This window comes from Uloborus diversus, chromosome 6, assembly GCF_026930045.1.
Source record: "Uloborus diversus isolate 005 chromosome 6, Udiv.v.3.1, whole genome shotgun sequence".
Taxonomy (NCBI): domain Eukaryota; kingdom Metazoa; phylum Arthropoda; class Arachnida; order Araneae; family Uloboridae; genus Uloborus; species Uloborus diversus.
Genome location: NC_072736.1, coordinates 63031500 through 63049949, shown reverse-complemented (window position 1 = coordinate 63049949; position 18450 = coordinate 63031500). Strand labels below are relative to the sequence as shown.

The 18450-nt window shown below is 34.0% G+C and overlaps 1 protein-coding gene across 1 annotated transcript in view; it reads left to right on the top strand.

The window, feature by feature from the left end:
- LOC129224781 (uncharacterized) overlaps window positions 1-18450 on the top strand; it is a 69109-nt gene that overhangs the window by 30329 nt on the left and 20330 nt on the right. The window contains exon 3 of the mRNA XM_054859329.1: window positions 5300-5402. Coding sequence (XP_054715304.1) covers window positions 5300-5402 — 103 coding nt within the window. The remainder of the gene's footprint in view (window positions 1-5299; window positions 5403-18450) is intronic.

Sequence of the window (18450 nt, the reverse complement as noted above, 5' to 3'; positions counted from 1 at the left end):
GAGTAGGTAAAATGTCTTAAATATGGATAGCTCGCTAGCGTAGGAACGTTAGGAGACAATTACAATTGTCTCCTAACGCTAGCAAGTGTGTGTGGGGGGGGGTATTTCCCCCCTTTTGCTACGTATAAGGGGGAAAGACCCCCTCTCCCGGCACATTATTTTCAGCAATGAGCTGAAAAAATATAAATATTTATTTATTTTATCTAAAATCTATCTCAATTTTAAGGAAGAGCAAATTTTCTTAGCGAGATCACAAAATAATTTAATTTATTAACTCATTAATGTACATGAGAAAATTAACATAACTGAACGCAAACACATGTTTTAGGGGTGCAGTGAATCTCTTTAGCGATGCATAAAGGTAAGCGTTTTCGAAATTAATTGGATGATTCTCATTCCATAACTTACATCTTTACACATTGATGAAGCGGTTTCTCATAACCATGAAACTCGTGTCTGAAATTTTATTGTTGTTTGTGCGCTCAAATATGTCGATCTTTTCATTCAGTAGTACTTATGATAACTTTTTTGCAAATTTATTAAATCTTTGTAGGTAAATTCAGTTTAAAATCATGACTTGTCACAAAAAGATCGGATTATGCACTTTTTTTAAAAAAAATCATTTAAAAAAAGGGCAGTTGTAGGCGGAAGATTTTTTTGCTGAAATTAGCACTAGAGACTTTGCCAAATACGATGCAACTTTCAAAACAGCCCGACCAAGCCCGACACCCATTTAAAAAGCTTTCTCTAGTTATAAATTAAGGCGAAAAGCCTTTAAAAATCTCACGTACCAAGTTTTCTTTATTTTTTTCACTAAAAGAAAATAAAAATATTTACTTTGATTTATAATTAGCACTAAGCCCTGACATTTTTTTATACCGTAAAATTGGTTTGGTTCAATTCCAATGATTTAGAAAGCCACAAAAAAATCTACATTGAAACGTAATAATTAAGCTGAAACGTAACAAAAAAGCGAAAATTCTTATAGAAATCTCATCTTTCACTAAGGCTATGAGCAATTGTATGTGACTCAAGTTTAAAAAACAGGTGCCGATCGATGCACCAGTTAGTCAACTATCATGGAATAAATTTTCATAAAAATCGGGTAAATTTTTAATTTTGGACTTTTGGCCTGGATTTTCAGTCAAATACTCCACTGTGCGACGGTAGTTTTTAGAACACTTGCGTGCCCTCCCCCCCCCCCTTTATTTCTGAAATTACTCTAGTTGCACTTCCGAGTTTTTTTAAAACTAACACCATTCATAAAATTAGAGATTTTTTTTTTCTATCTTAATTTATTGTTTAGGAAGAATTTAGAGCATTAATGTAAGAAATTGATTAAAGACGTTTTGAATGGTGACATAATTCGGAAATCAAAGGGACTTTTGAATTTTTTCTTCGGAAGTGCTGAAGTCGACTCAAAAACTCTTGCGAGGCGTTGGTGGTAGCGGGTTCGGTACTAAACAAATGAGGCCGAAGTTGGGAACGAAGTTTAATGTTGTGAGTTACTCTAAAATCAGCGGGTGACCCCCCCTCCCCCGCCCCTTCCTCGTCGTTTCAAGCATTTCTTAAATATTTAACGATTATTTATTTTGCTCAAGAAATGTCATTTTGCGTATTTCTCATTCTTGTTTCATCTTTATTTCGTAATGCGCCATCTTTTTTGCATCATTTATAGTGATCGATTTTTTTCTATTGTATGTAACTATTTTCATGTATTTTTATAAAATCAATGAACGAGTTACTTTCGTTTTCATCATATTTTTAATAATATGTTATAGAAAAGTTTCGAGGATTTCCTATTAAGCAATTTTTTAAATTTCAGCAAATTATTGTTAAATTGAAAAATTTAATTTGAACTTGTTTGTAGTACTTCATAAAAGATTTTAAACAATCAAATGGTTCAATATTGTGTGTGCGAACATAAGATCAAGTCGTATATGTATTTAGTTATCATTAACTTGAAGTAAATATCGAGTTTGTTTATTGTAGCTGCGTTTTAAGAACCTCACTCTTTTCATGGCTATTTCTTTTTTCAGAAAAAATTATATCACTGTTATAGCTTTTATGAAAAATGCAAATTTTTCCATTCATAAATTTTAAATAAGTACAAAAATATTCGTATTATGATTTAATATTGTAATTTATCTCTTACCTTTATCGTTTAATTTCATGACTAAAAAATGTCTACGTGCAATCTTTCCACTTTAATTGCGTAATTTGTTGACTGTTTCATATTTTTATTCTTAAATTTTTTTTGAATGATTAGACAACATAATTTAAAGTTTTTTAACTATGTATAGTGTACATAATTCATACATTATTACAATATTGCTGAAATCTTAGTTATGTGTTCAATTAAAAAAAAAAAAACAAATCAGTTGGTTATTAAACAGTCTTTGTTTTTCTTCCTTTTTTTCCTTTCTTTTTTTTTTTGGCTGTTGTTCTTTCTCTACCATTATACAACAGTCAAAAAAAAAAAAAAAAAGAAGCATAACTACATCCTATATAGATTGTATGTAGTACGATCCAAAATTTCGGGGACAAGCTGTATAAAACTTTACCCAGAATAGTTCACATTACCGAAGCACATCCACCTTTAAAGGGTCACCTTGAGGGACTATGTACTTCTGCCAGTGTTCATATAACTTTTGGAAACACTCCTGGAAGCCTTTTTCGCAACCTACTATGATGCAGCTTTCTGTTCTCCTGACGGAAGAAAGCGGCGTGCATGCAAATGTTTTTTTTTTTTGCTGGGAACAGGTAAGAGTCACACGGAGCTAAATCCGACGAAACGTTATGTTATTTGTTTGTCATATCAGAGCAGTGATCAATCAAACCGTGCATCCTCGACATGAAAGTCGCCTTCTTCCCCACGACGAAGAAAGCGGCAGCGCAAGAGGCCTTACAGGAGGTTGCGAAAAATGGCTGCCAGGAGTGCTTCTAAAAGCTATACGAACGTTGGCACAAGTGCATAGTCTTTCAAGGTGATTATTTTGTAGATAGATGTTATTCGGTAATGTGAACTATTCGTTGTAAGGCTTTATACTGCTTGTCCTCGAACTTTTTGATCATACTACGTACGTATGAGTTTTCAACTTACTATTTCATAACGTTTCTGAGTGACGCACGTTTGCGTGTATGAAGACATCACAAGAGAACTTGCGATAATTAACTAAGGAGATGTTCAAAATGGATATTTTGGTCATCTATATGTTCTTAGGTACATATGCGTGTACAGGTGTGCCGAAAAAACTTGTGAAGTTTAAATTGAGTGATCGTAAAATAGAAATTAGGTAGGAATTTGATTTTTTTTTTTTTTTGATTACAAGTCCTTATTCGTAGAAAGGAAGTAAAGTGAAATGAATAATTGATCCTTTAAATCCCTGACAATCTTATCAATTTATTTCCGTCAGATTTTCTTTTTTTTTTTGCCATCGGCCAACGGCATCGGCCATCGGCCATCGGAAATCGGCCATTTGGAGGAAAACAATCGGCAATCGACCATCGGCCACCTTTGAACAATCGGCCAACAATCGGCATCGGCCCATCGCCCAAAGAGTGCCATCGGTCGAGCCCTAATATTTACATCCAAATACGCGAAAACACTGCGAGGGCACAATAACAGAGTTAACGGCTCAGACAGTTTTAAAAAAGCAAAACTAAAACTTTATCACTCGCGGAGGCTATTTATAAATCCTAGAGAAGTTTCGACAAAATTCGAAATGCTTCTCGTATTTTCTTTTTATTCCATTCACAAATGTTATCATCTTTATTCACGTGTATTGGCAACAATATGGTAGATAGCAAGCGTAGAGCTCAATTTTAATTCGCTTCTTGATTATCATAACGTGGAAACATGGTGAAAGATGCGGCAAAGTTCATTTATAACGTCATCAAGACCACGCCTTGTTTGAAAAATCGGACATTTAAAAAAATTAATTAAAAAATAACGGTTAGGAAAATGCAAGTATTTTCTGCTTCCAAGTTATTTTTTTACTTATTCTATCAATTTCAGTGACTAAAAGTACTACTTTTGATTGAAGGATACCACCCCATTGTTTAAAAGTAAGAGAAAACATTTTTATGAGTCGAACGATGTTTTGTATTTAATTTTTTCATTAGGGGAAAAAAAAATAAATCATCGTATTTTTTAACAGCAATATTGGATCAAAATCTTTGACTTTCCCTTTTGCCTAATGACCTTGACTTGAATGTTCTTCTGTATTTTGCAGGCTATTGTTCTATTTGCTAGCAGTGAATTTTCTCTTTGTACACTTTTAATTTCAAAACATCTTACAAATCATTTTAAACGCCCCAATCTCTGCATTTATTTCTGATTTATAACTTGTTCAAATGGAGACAATTTCAACTGCACTTCAGTGTTTTTTACTTTTCTTCTTTTCTCTTTCTATTTTTTTCTTCCTTTCTCCACTGCCACCTTTTTCTTGGTAGAAATTCGTAGTTTCAGCTTTGTTTCAAAACGTGTAAGTTTTTTGAAAATTTCGTTCCTATTTTCGCTTTTTACGAAGTTAATACAACATCTTTAACAACTGAAAAATTTAAAATTATTTAAAAAGATTAGGATCCTTCAGATAATTATTGCATGTGAGTAAATGAACGTTTTGAAGTTCATTCAAATGCACTGTGTTTTTATTTCGTTCTTTGTAAAAATTATAAGATTTCGTTGATAAATTATACATGTTCGCACATTTTTTTTTTTTTTTTGTACAAGTAGTTAATATTTGTCTGCGCAAATTGCGCCAGCAATAATATTAAGCGGTACAAGTGACGCCACGTCGTCAATGCGTTTTTGCTTTGATGAATCTGTTGCAGTAGGAAGTTTCGGTGTGTAAATATTGTTGTAAAAAGCTTTTAAATTTTGAATTTAATGCACTTGATGTAAGAGGAAAAACATCATGTTAGTGTTTTTCCAGTGAAAAGTAGACGATGATACGAATAGGTAAATATCGCTCGCTGAAAGTCCCTTTTATTAATCTTCCCAGCTCCTTTTATGCTGTTTGATGCTTTAAGAGAATAATAAGTTTTTATTTACTGAATTTTATCTCAAAAGTTGTGTTTATCTTATTGTTATTTTTTCGTCTTAACATTAAAATTAGTACCGCAAAGGCAATTTCAGCAGAATTAAAATCAATGGAAAAGGAAAAGTTGAAAATTGTTTCATGAAAACTTACGTTTACTTGCTTGTAGTTTGAGCAAATTAAAACTTATCCAGAATTAATCGCATTAAAATTTAAATTTGTGCATTCAATATGTGAAACTGTATTTTTTATTTCAGATTGAATTTTTAAACGCAAAGGATTCGCAGGGTCGAACTGCTCTTCACGCTGCTGCCACCAATGAAAACGCAACTTGCTGTAGAATACTTCTTCAAGCAGGAGGTAAGAGTAAAATATGCTCTAGCGAGAGAGAGAGAATACTTATATAAACTTGCCAATAATTATCCACTTAGAATATTTATATTCAGTAACTCCTCGTTACATCGCCCCTCATTATATCGCGTTTTTTTGTTGTCTCCCGAAAAATTAATCGAAATCGAAAAAAATAAAAAATCTTATTTTCAGACTACTGAATTAAAAATATTACATTCTTATCAAAAGTAGTTTCTTTTTTTATTTATTTACAAGCAGTACCCGCACAGCGATGCCCGTGCTAAAAATAATGCAAGTTCGTTGAATAAAAAGAATTGACTCTCCCTCCCCCTCTGATGTGAACTGATCATTTTTCTTTGCATAAAATGCGTACACACCTTTTCAAAAAAAAAAAAAACTTTTAAAGTTTCTTTGGAATTTAAAACTTTTTGTCAAATCATTAAATCAGATGTACAGTTGCATTAAAACTCTATTTAGCGAGTGAAGCGGTTTTTACTTCAAAACATTTCGCCAAATAAACAAAAAATAAAAAAAAATAAAAAGACATCAAATAATGTCTTTTAAATGTAAAAATAGTTCAGCAACTCTATTTTTTATCGCCAAACTCGCCCAGCAACCACGCTATCATAATCCATCCGTCTAACGAAAAAACAAAAACAAAATAATAATAATAATAATAATAATAATTCCAGTGGAACATTCAAAAAATATCGTCAGAAAAAAAAAAGATAATGTCGTACATTTCATTCGGATATAAACAAATCAAAAGTTTCTTTTTTTTCAAAACAAATCGCATTGAATTACATTTACGGTTGCTTTAAAACAATAATCCTAGACTGAACTGCTCAGCGCCTAACGCGCCAAGCGACCACGATACCGGAACCCAGCTCTTTTGCGAATGAAGCGGATGTTTTTTCTTTGGCAATAAAATAAATGTTTCTCCAAACAAACAAAAAAGTGGATTTTAAAATCGTAACCATGGAAACATGAAATAAAGTAAGTTTGAGGAATTAAATGCAAAATAAGGAAGTAAACAATGGATTCAAAAAGCGTAACCGTGGAAATGCGAAAATAAAATGGTTGACAGCTTGAATCAAAATGACATATTTCGAAATTGATTTAAAAACGCTTGTAACTTTTTTCCTTTGAAGATAGAAGCTAATTTTTTCGACCATAGGTCGAAAGAGATCTGGAGTAAAAAATGTCGCTTTTTCCATTGCTGTCAAAAAGAAAGCTGGGAAAATTCCTTCACTATTTATTGATAGATTTAATGAAGAAAGTAGTGCCTAAATTTCAGCTAAGCTTAAAAATGTTCAGGCTAAAAACGCCAATTACTCCCGCCGTAATTAAGTTAGGGCATTGAAACAAATTGTTTAGAACGCTGAAAATTCTACCCTTTTCAACGATATATAATATTAATATGTGCAAATAATTTTTCACTCCCATAGTCGGGAATTTGTGAAATTTGGGCCTAAATTGGAATAAAAAAATAACTATTTATCGGATTTTTTTCGAATTATAGCCTATGTTACTCAGTAAAAAAGCACCTTTCATATAGTGAAGGAATTTTTCAAATAGGTGCAGTGGTTCCGAAGATTACCTCGAACATATAAACACACAAAAATCCGCCCTCTCTCTTTATAATATTAGTATATATTTCTAAAATAAATGAACAAAACTGGTGTTTTCTATTTCTCTAAGGCGTTGTCTATTAACAATGTCACTGTTTGTTTTCAATATTTTTGCCCTCCCCCCTTTCCACATATCACATGTCTAGCTACTTTTCATAAACAAGTATTCATAAAAAAATGCATGTATTCATAAAAAATGCAAGATGTCATACTTCTTGTCACTCCTCCCTCCCTTTGTCACAAACTCAAAATTTTTCAAATCCCCCTTTCGCTCTCAAAGCGTGACATCATTTGTGGACAGTCCGTAAGCTCGCTGTCGTAAGCTGTATCTTCGAATTTTTATTTCATCAAAAGATGATAGTAGCTTCCACGAGTAGCATATGAAACATATTTTTCTATTTGAAAGAACAATTGAGACAGTGAGAAGCACGATAGTGGACATTTTCATGTTTTGAGAAAAACACGTTTCAAGTTCCAATCCTTGGTAGGCTTTTGTTGAAAAAAATTCTAAATCATGCTGTATACCTTTCACTCCTGGGTCCCCCGAACCTATCACTGTTTGTGATTTAACCAGTTGGATGAAACCGTGAAGACAGCTATGATTTTTTTTTTTTTGATTCAAACCAGAAACCGAGTAATCCCTGGTCCCGCTCCCCGAGAGGTATCGTTTCACTTGGAGGACTGTGTGACTACGACCATATTTAACGTCCCCTAGTCACTATTAATGAAGACGGTGGATCTTCGACCGGCTGGGATCGAACCCGGGACCCTCGGGTCACAAGCCACCATTGATCAAGCCACCATTGCCCAGTCGACATGCTGTATAGCTATACTAAGGCTTCTAGCACTATCTCTTTTCCGAAAACAGAGGAGAAGTTCATTTTACATTTGTACTTTTTATCTCCAAATTTTGAATTTTGCTACTTGCATCCCTTTGCTTCTCACAACCTCAATTGTTAACTAATTTTTTTCTGTAGTTTGTATTAAGGAAGTCGTCTGATATGATAACAAACGAAATTCTTTGTAGGTGTACACATTATTTATTTTTACGTTAGATGAATAGTTATTTTTCATAACTTCGGTTACATCAAGGTTTCGAATGGATGGCGTTTTTAAGTTGTCTCCCGAAAGGGTGATTATAGTTTTCGAGAGTCTTCCGAGTCGCTAATGGGGTTGTTTCCTTCAATCAAAAGTAGTACTTTTAGTTACTGAAATTGATGGAATAAGCAAAAAAAAAAGAAAAAAAAACATGGACCCTGAAAATTCTTTTATTTTCCCAACAGTTATTTTTTAATTAATTTTTTAAAATGTCCGATTTTTCAAACAAGGTGCGGTCTTTATTACGTCACAAATGATGCACTTTGCCGCATCTTTGTACCGCGTTTCCACGTTATGATAATCAAGCAACGAATTAAATTTGCGCTCTACGCTTGCTATCAACCATATCGTTGCCAATACACGTGAGTAAAGATGCGAATTAAATATTTTGCTCTGTGAATGGTAACACAGAATGACATTTCATCATTTGTGATGTCATCGGCAAGAAATGTAAACAATGAAAGATCACCGATTTAAGTAATTTTTTTAAAAATGTTAAACGTAAACAAATTATTTAAAAAATGGTTAGATCCTATGTTTTTAAGCGTGTTCTTTCATTAAAAAAAAAAAAGTGTTGGAAACGACCCCATTATTTATTAATTCGTCTCGTGTCGTTTTTGTTACTGTTGCTTACGAATCGATATTTGGGACTTGAAAAAATTGGAATGCCATCAAATCCAGAAGTTTTGTTGTGTTCAAACTTCTAGTTGCATGAAAATTTTATTAAACTTCATATTTCTTGAAAGTGAACGTCACCTGTTAAAATTTTATGACAGAATTGAATTGATCTTTTAGCTTATTTCCTCGACATATTTTCTTGAAGAAAATAATTCGATTAGTTTGTTCCAAACGTAACAATCCCCGCTAACTTTATTGTCTTCCTGTTGAGTGAAGATGTTTATCCACTAGTCCGTGTAATTTGTGTTAACTCTCTTAGTTTCTTGTCGTTTCATATTTGTTGTTTTTCTTCTTTTTTGACAACACTCACAATCCTAAAAGTTTGGTACTTTGTTTACTATGTCGTCACAGCAGGTTTACCACCTGAAACGTTGGAGAAACAGAAAATAACGCTACTTGGTTTAGTTACCAGAGTTGATTCAATGACTTGCGTATTGCATAAGGTCCCGTCAAACTCTTTATATTTACCTGAAATGATCAATAAATATCGTTTATTGTTTGCATCGACATTAGTATCCTCTTATAAATAATAGCCGATGGTCGATTATCCCGCATGTTTCAACAATGAAACTCGCGCCGCCACGCTATGATAATTTTGATAACATGTTTTGGTAATGTTTACCATGCAGGGAAAGGCTTTATTGTGACAAGGCTGAACTGGATACGGTAACTTAACTATTTTACAGGTAAATCTGTGTCATTTTAGAGGAATGAAGAAATGAAAAAAATGGTCAACAGTGAACGCTACCTACAGGAGTTTAGGGTTAATCCACTGGAGTTAGGGTTACAATTTCAAGTATCAAAATATCATCAAACAGGCAATGGCTTCGTTCAAATGTAGAAGCAATTTTCACCCGTCATACCTTGACGGGCGACTTTCTAGTTAGATAATACTATTTGAAATTGTTGATTCACCTAATAAAGTGAATTAAATGCTTTAGATGCACTTGTCACAGTATAACCTATTAAGGCTCTTGTGCCAAAAAACTCAATCTAACCTACCAATCAAATCCGCCTTTTCCACCATCAAATTGTCTGGACAAATTAAATTCGTATTGGCATTAGACGTTAACATCCATTGCAATGGATGTGAGTCTTTCCAAAATACAAAAATTTAAACAAATTAATTTCTTTGAAAATATTATTTTTAATGCCCACTTGTCGATTAAAATAAGTAGTTGAAACTTTATACACATCGTTTTAATCTCTGGTCTCAGCAGGAGTTATAGTATGTTCTATAGGCGACTGGTCCACCAAAAAGTGGGGTATCAAAGGAGTTGTGATGGGGGGGGGGGAGGCTGAGTAGGGCAGAGCTCCCAAAGCTTTTAGACCTTCTCCAAATAATTTCGGGCACGGCCTCAAAAATCAGGACATTAAATCCCCTCCTTCTAATTCAAAGTTCCAATTTAATTTTATGAAATAACAACATGAGAAAAATATAAAACATACCCGTACACTTATCAAGTTCATTTTTCTTTCATTAGACACGTGACTCGATGACTCGATCAACACTATTATTATTCGATCTATTCGAATTTAGAAAATTGAAGGGACCCCTTTACCTTTGAAAGTGAGAGGATAGTTGCCCCCCCCCCCGTAACGAGCCGCCTTTTTTGTTCTACTCTGCTTGGCATCACGGGACGCGGGAGCGTCCCTCCCCGCCAAGGAAACCAAACGTCAGCAGCTAACAGAAGCAAATCCACCGCCAAAGACGAAAGAAAATAAAAGCGACCAAGAACAAGATTACACGACAGAACAAGTTGGGGTTTTTTTTTGGATTTTTCACCCCTCTGTATCTCAGCCCCATGAAGACCCCCGGAGTTGATTTTTGGTACAGTCAATCTCTAGTGGCCCCTGACGCCGTAAACCAAAATACAATCCCCTGGACCATCAGGGGGAGGAGGTATTAAAGTTATAAAATCGCTGGTCAAAAAAGTTTTCGCTTTCTTTGACAGGGCTACAGCCCAGACGAAAAAAGGAATCAAGCTGAAATTTCGCACACACATTCCTTGTGCCCTACTGATGTGCCTTTTGTGCTATTTGACCCCCTTCCCTTCCACCCTCGTTTTTACCCTCCAAATTGTACCTTCCCGGGGTTCTATCACAGCCCCCCGGGGGGGGGGGGGCTACGGTAATGGATTTTTTGTATACATATTCTTGGGGGGCCATGAGTACATATATAAAAATTTAACCCCCAGGGACATCATAGGCCGGAGTAATTGAAGTTTGAAAATTACTAATTTTCCCTAAATTCTTATGTACTTACTCTCAGCTCATAGGGTTTGTTTATCTCGGACTGCAATTGCAAGGTTAGAACAGATCTAACAGTTATTCTAAAGTTGTCTTAGGAAATGAAATTCAATCAAGACTAAAACATATCCAACAGTTGCAACTAGACGTTAAATCGCGGATATCACAAATTTGCCACAGCGACAGCGCATGCGCGCTGGGCTTTCTGTTTTCAGATTCTATGTTTGTTTATACTTAAGCGGAGAAACAAATTAATGAATGAGATTAGAATGCTGTCCCCCCCCCCCCCACCCCCAAAGTTTTGCCGATACGAAATTTCCTTCCCCCGTTTTTGAGTTTTTATATATTTATGGAGGGAAGAAATTTTAAATGTCGGCGTGAAACTGGGGTTAAACCATTACAATATTTTACGTGACAAATTGTATGAAACTGTACGCATATGAATACGGCACATATAACTTTTTAATTGAAAGCGAAAAATAGCACTTTTTTTATTGGTTTGCTTATTTTCTAAATTAATGGATTTTTCACAAACAACACATAATGAATTGAAAATATATGAAATACGTGTGTGGATATCCGTGCTTTGCAGTAATTTGTTAGATGAAAAAATTTTCGCAATTAATTTAAGCAAGACTTTTAATGAGCTTAGTCCGCGCGCATCATGCGGAGTCGCTATGGCAAATTTGGGATATCTGCGATTTGACATCGAGTAAAGTTGTATAAATCTTCTGACAAATTCAAATTTAAAATATTTAATGGCTTAGCTTTTTTTTTTTTTTTGCTTGGTGATAACATGCGTTATTTCGTTTTTTAAATGAACTTTTAAACAAAACTAGGTATTAAACAAGACAAAGACTTCTATCAAGAAAAAGATAAATCACCAAACAATTAAAATTATCCCATAAAACGTAAAATAATCCACGATTTAAGAAAAAGTGTAATTAAAGAAAAAGTTAAAAGATAGACTAAAATAGTCCTCAAGCTGTAAAACATTTAAAGAAACCTTCATAAAAATGTTGAATAATCTGTCAAATAAAGAGAACTGTATCAGAATTTATTGCGAAGTTGTAAAATACTCGAAAACAATATAATTTAAAATATAGTATTTTATTATCCAAGAAGTTTTCTTTGCAACAGAGAGGATACAAAGATTGCAATAAAATTTAAACCGCCCAATTCTCGCAAAATGAACATAGAATCTTAATAGTCAGAAAATAACTTAGCGTAAAATTAGGCTAGCCATTGTTGTTCCTTAAAAACACAAAACAGCGTTGTTTCAATTGAAAATTTTCTGACTTGAAGTTCTCAATTCTAAAAAATACAGACAAAGTAATAATATCAATGCAAAAAGATGTGATATCTCATCAAAAACAACCCTGTTGTAAAAATTTGGCCGCCAAGAAAACCTTTAACTTTTCCGCACAAAAAAGAAAACCTGCATCCTAAACCAAAAAGCTTCCCGCCAAACAAGATAAACAATTTAAAAGATCTATCCATATTTCTGAGGAGTTGAAGGTGGGAGGAGGTTCTAATGGAAGTAGCTGTGATGAAAAAGGAGAAGAGGGAGGATGATAGTTTGGCAGATACTTGGCGGGCAAACTAGATAGCGTAACTTTTTATGGCTGAGAGTTTTTGGGTTTTCTTTGCAGGTTTTCTTTTTTGTGCGGAAAAGTTATAGGTTTTCTTGGCGGGGAAATTTTTACAACAGGGTTGTTTTTGATGAGATATTTTATTATGCACAAAATTAACTGTAGTATCGCATCGTGTGAATGTGTGCTCATTTACTGGAGTTTCTGGAGTATTATTTTTAAATAAAATGTTCCGCGTGGAAAACATCAGCTACTTTTAGACAATAAATCTTCTTTTCTTTGTGATTTTGTACTGCAGAATAAAAAATGAAGCTATTGAAGTGTTACCCTTAACCTAATTACCTTATTCGGGTACGGATCGTTTTCTACTTCACGGTGTCTTGCCGGAAGCCTTCTCGCATGACGCAACCGACTGCTTTTAAATCGTAAGTGAAGCTTGTCAACTGGCGAATAGAATATAATTCAGTTCTTGCGATTAGTTGTTTTCTGCCTGATTGTTTGCCGACATTCAACAAGCGTGACGATTGGATTTCCTTTAATAGATTCAATGTTCTGAGAATCTCCTTCCCTTTGTATTTGTTTATTTTTTTTTTTTTAATTTATTTATTTCCGAAATTTTCTGTGAGAAAACAGAAATTTTGAGAATGCTGCGATTTTTTTTTTTTTTTTTTTTTTTTGAGGAATAGAAAGAGGTAAATTTCAGAGAATTATTTTGTTTTAATCTTGGGAATAAATAAATCCATGTACGGAAGATCGTAATGGAACTTTTTGAACGCATTCTTGCTTTGATTGGAATTTATATCCAAGATTTAATAGTTGAGTGCATGTCAACGACTTTGCAAAAATGCCATGGCTCTGTATAGTAAAATAAAAGTAAGGTTTCAAAGAAATTCTGGAAGGAAGTCCGTGGCGGACCTGCGCCCAGGAGACCCCATACCACATACAGCCTTGAAATTTCGTACAAACTTACTCTCACACATATTGAATAAGAAACAAATTAGGATTGGAAAAAGCTTCAAAGCTAGTCTTTTTGTTCAAAGCTTTCAACTAAATGAATTTTTTTTCTAAAGACTGTTGGAGAAAACAACGGTTCTTTTGGTTTAAAGCAAAATATTTTTAATCTGTTACAAACAAAAACTAAAATTACATGTATAAATAAATATACAGAGTGTCCGAAAAGTCCTTGACACATTTAACCTAAAATACCATTGTAATGTGTCGAGGACTTTTCGGACACCCTGTATATGTAATGTATTCAACTCATTTCAGAAATATGTGTATAAATCTTTTTACAATTACATAAAATCAACTTTACACCACAATAACATATGCATAAATACATAGCAACTTTTACGTTATAAATTAATATTATTTTTATGTTATTTAGTACTTTGAACAAAAAGCAAGTTTTGAAGCTTTTCCAGAGCCTAATCAATTTTTGAGTTATAAATGATATCTAAATGACGAAAATATATGCACTGCACTTTTTTGAAGCTTGTTTTAGTAATGTTGAAGACTTTTAAAGACGGTTGCATTGCATTTTTCAAATTCTTCTTCCTGGCTTTTCCACCACTCAGTCACTGTTGCAGAAGATATAACGTTTTTGCCAAAAAAAATTTCTTGAAATAGAATTTGCTACACATTTATTTGTTCTTAAGAGTTTGCATTTAATATTTTTTAAACTTCAATGCTGGATGCAACATGTATGCCAGTAAATAAGCTGTAATTTAAGCCATGTTACACCAATTTTTGTATTTTTGATTTGGTTCTTTGTTTTAGCGATAGTCGATATCTTTTCCAAGTCTTTCCAAAATAAGAACGGAGTCGAATATAGAGCAGCACTTTTTTTTAAAACTTTGTCAGTACAACAGCAATCGATTTTTTGACTGTTCAATCATGTACTGTTGTACATTTTGCTTTACTTCAATATTTGCGACATTGTGTATATAAAAATCAGCTTTATGTAAGATCAGAAAGAAAAAATATGAAAATTGTTTTTTTTGAAAAGATTATGCTTAGAAATATAACTTTTACCTTTATTCGATTATTATTCATATTATGTTGGTTTTATAAAGTTTTTTTCTTGGATCTTTATTATATTTTATCTGAACCCGCATCATAACCACTTCTTGAAGTATTTCGTATCATAAAGGGTCTATATATACATGCATACTAATATGTTAATCAAGTCAAACATTTCAATCAATATTTCCCCGCAGAAAGCTATTTTAATTATTTAATTTAGTTACAAGATTTTGTTCTTATCTCTTTAATTAATCGAGAAATTAGGTATAATGTGACTATTGAATAACTGTTAATTACATGGAACCTTAATTACCTTCCGAAAAATAATTGTTTTTCTCGCAAATAGTATTTAAACCAAAAACACCCGGTTTAAACCAAAAAACCTGGTTTATACCAAAAAACCCCGTTTTTTTTGGTTTTTTTACCAACCCTGCTCTCACTGCCAAAAGATAAGCACGGAGATATAAAACGCGAAAAAATTGATAAGTACTGCTTCGATCGACTCGAAATTCGACAGGAAAGTAGTAAATATGTTTATGCAAGAGCAAAAAATAATAATAATAATAATAATAACTATATATATATATATATATATATATATATATATATATATATATATATATATATATATATATATATATATATATATATATATTTAGTTTTATTATATAGCTTTGTTACTTAAAATTATTTGCATGCAGGGCATCCAAACTCAACCTCTTGTAGTATGATGCTATCACGGGACGCCGGAGTGTCCCGGCCGCCAAGGAAACCAAACGTAAGCAGCCAACAAAAGCAAATTCACCGCAAAGAAAGACGAAAGAAAATAAACGCAACTAAGTACAGTTTACACGACAGAACAAGTTGGGTTTTTTGGGGTTTTTCAACCCTCTGTATCTCAGCCCCATGTAGACCCCCGGAGTTGATTTTTGGTATACTTAATCTCTAGTGGCCCCTGACAACGTAAACCAAAATACAATCCCCTGGACCATCAGGGGGAGGAGGAATTTAAGTTAGAAAATCGCTGTTCAAAAAAAGTTTTCGCTTTCTTTGACAGGGCTACAGCCCAAAGGAGAAGAGGAATCGAGCTGAAATTTCGCACACACATTCCTTGTGCCCTACTGATGTGTATTTGTGCGATTTATCACCCTCCCCCTCGTTTTTACCCCCCCCCCCCCAAATCGTACCTTCCCGGTGTTCTGTAGCAGCCCCCCGAGGGGCTATGGTAATGATTTTATGTATACATATTCTTGGGGGGCCATTGAGGACATATACAAAAATTCAACTCCCAGGGACATCATGGGCCGGAGTAATTAAAGTTTGAAAAATACTAATTTCCCCTAAATTCATATTCACTTACTCTCAGCTTATAGGGTTTATCAATCTCTGACTGCAATTGCAAGGATAGAACAGATCTAAGATCTAACAGTTATTCAAAAGTTGTCTTTAGAAATGAAATTCAGTCAAAACTAATAAAACGGATCCAACAGTTGCAACTAGACGTTAAATGGCGGATACCACAAATTTGCCACAGCGACTGCGCATGCGCGCGGACTCGTTGGGCTTTCTGTTTTAAGATTCCATTTCGTTTGTTTATACTTAAGCAGAGAAATAAATTAATGAATGAGATTAGAATGCTGCTCTCCCCCTCCCCCAAGTTTTACCAAAAGCAGGGGTAAATTTCCTTACCCCTGCTTTTCAGTTTTGATATATTTAAGGGGAGAAGAAATTTTAAATGTCGGCGCGAAATTGGGGTTAAACCATTAGAATATTTTGCGTGACATATTATATAAAACTATACGCGTATGGATATGATACATCTAACTTTATAATTGAGAGCGAAGAATAGCAGTTATTTATTGGTTTGCTTATTTTCTAAATTAATGCATTTTTCACAAACATAACACATTATGAATTGAAAATATATGAAATACGTGTGCGGGTATCCGTGTTTTTGCAGTAGTTTGTTGACAGACAAATTTTTTGCTATTAATTTAAGCAAGACTTTTAATGAGCTAAGTCCGCGCGCATCATGCGGAGTCGCTGTGGCAAATTTGGGATATCCGCGATTTGACGTCGAGTACAGTTGTATAGATCTTCTGACACATTCAAATTTAAAATATTTAATGGCTTTTTTTTGAGCAATCACGATTGCTTATTGTTCTCACTTGACATTTTCGAATTCCTATGATCTTATTCCCCCCCCCCCCCCCTTCCTCTGCAACACCACCGTCGGCCGGCTGCCTCACAATGCTGCTCCTCTAGCGAAAACCGTCCCCAGGTTGCGTCACTTACTTGCCTACACTTGCACATACACCTACACACACACATAGACCTACACACATACACCTTTACACACAAACACATACACACACGCATGCATACAAACGCCTACACATACACACACATACACACACCTACACATACACAAAACTACTCACACATACACATACCCACCCCCACACAAACACACATACACCCAACTACCCCCCCCCCACACACAAACACGCCTACACACACACACACACACACACACACACACACACTCGTGATTGCGAAAAACATAATTTGAATTCAAGATGTCAAAGTTCAAATTATTATTATTATTTATTTATTTTTTTTTTTTTTGTGCTTGGTGATAACATGCGTTATTTCGTTTTTTAAATGAACTTTTAAACAAAACTAGGTATTAAACAAGACAAAGACTTCTATCAAGAAAAAGATAAATCACCAAACAATTAAAATTATCCCATAAAACGTAAAATAGTCCACAATTTAAGAAAAAATTCATTAAATAAAAAGTGAAAAGCTAGATTTAAATCCCCCGAAAGCTGTAAAACATTTAAAAAAACTATCATGAAAATGGTAAATAATCCGTCAAATAAAGAAACTATCAGAATTTATTGTGAAATTGTAAAATACTCGAAAACAATGTAATTTAAAATATAGTATTTTATTACTCAAGAAGTTTTCTTTGCAACAGAGAGGATACAAGGATTGCAATAAAATTTAAATGGCCCAATTCTCGCAAAACGAACATAGAATCCTAATGGCCAAAAAATAACTTGACGTAAAATTAGGCTTGCCATCACTGTTCCTTAAAAACACAAAACAGCATTGTTTCAATTGAAATTTTCTGACTTGAAGTTCTCAATTCTAAAAATACAGACAAAGTAACAATTTCAATGCAAAAAGATGTGATATCTCATCAAAAACAACCCTGTTGTAAAAATTTGGCCGCCAAGAAAACTTTTAAAAAGTTATGATATCTAGTTTGCCCGCCAAGTACGTATCTGCTAAACTCTCATCTTCCCTCTTCTCCTCTTTCATCACACCTGCTACCATTAGAACCTCCTCCCACCTTCAACTCCTCAGAAATATGGATAAATCCTTTAAATTGTTTATCCTGTTGGGCGGGAAGCTTTTCAAAGTAAAGTGGTTGCTTGGTGAGCAAAAAACTTCCCGCTAAACAAGATAAACAATTTAAAGGATCTATCCATATTTCTGAGGAGTTGAAGGTGGAAGGAGGTACTAATATATCCTCGTGTGGTCGGGTTGAAAAATAAACTCAACATTCATTCGGGGGTGAGCAAAATGGAAATTAAGGCCGATTTTTGAGTGAAAGTTTTTTCGCGAATACAATACTTTCTCTTTTGAAAAAAGGAAGTAAAAACAAATATATTTTTTCGGATTTTTTGGATTCGTGATTTCGCACCAGCACTTATCTGAATTTACTGAATACTCTCAGATGTTTCTTCCCGAGCCAACGTACTTGCTCATGGA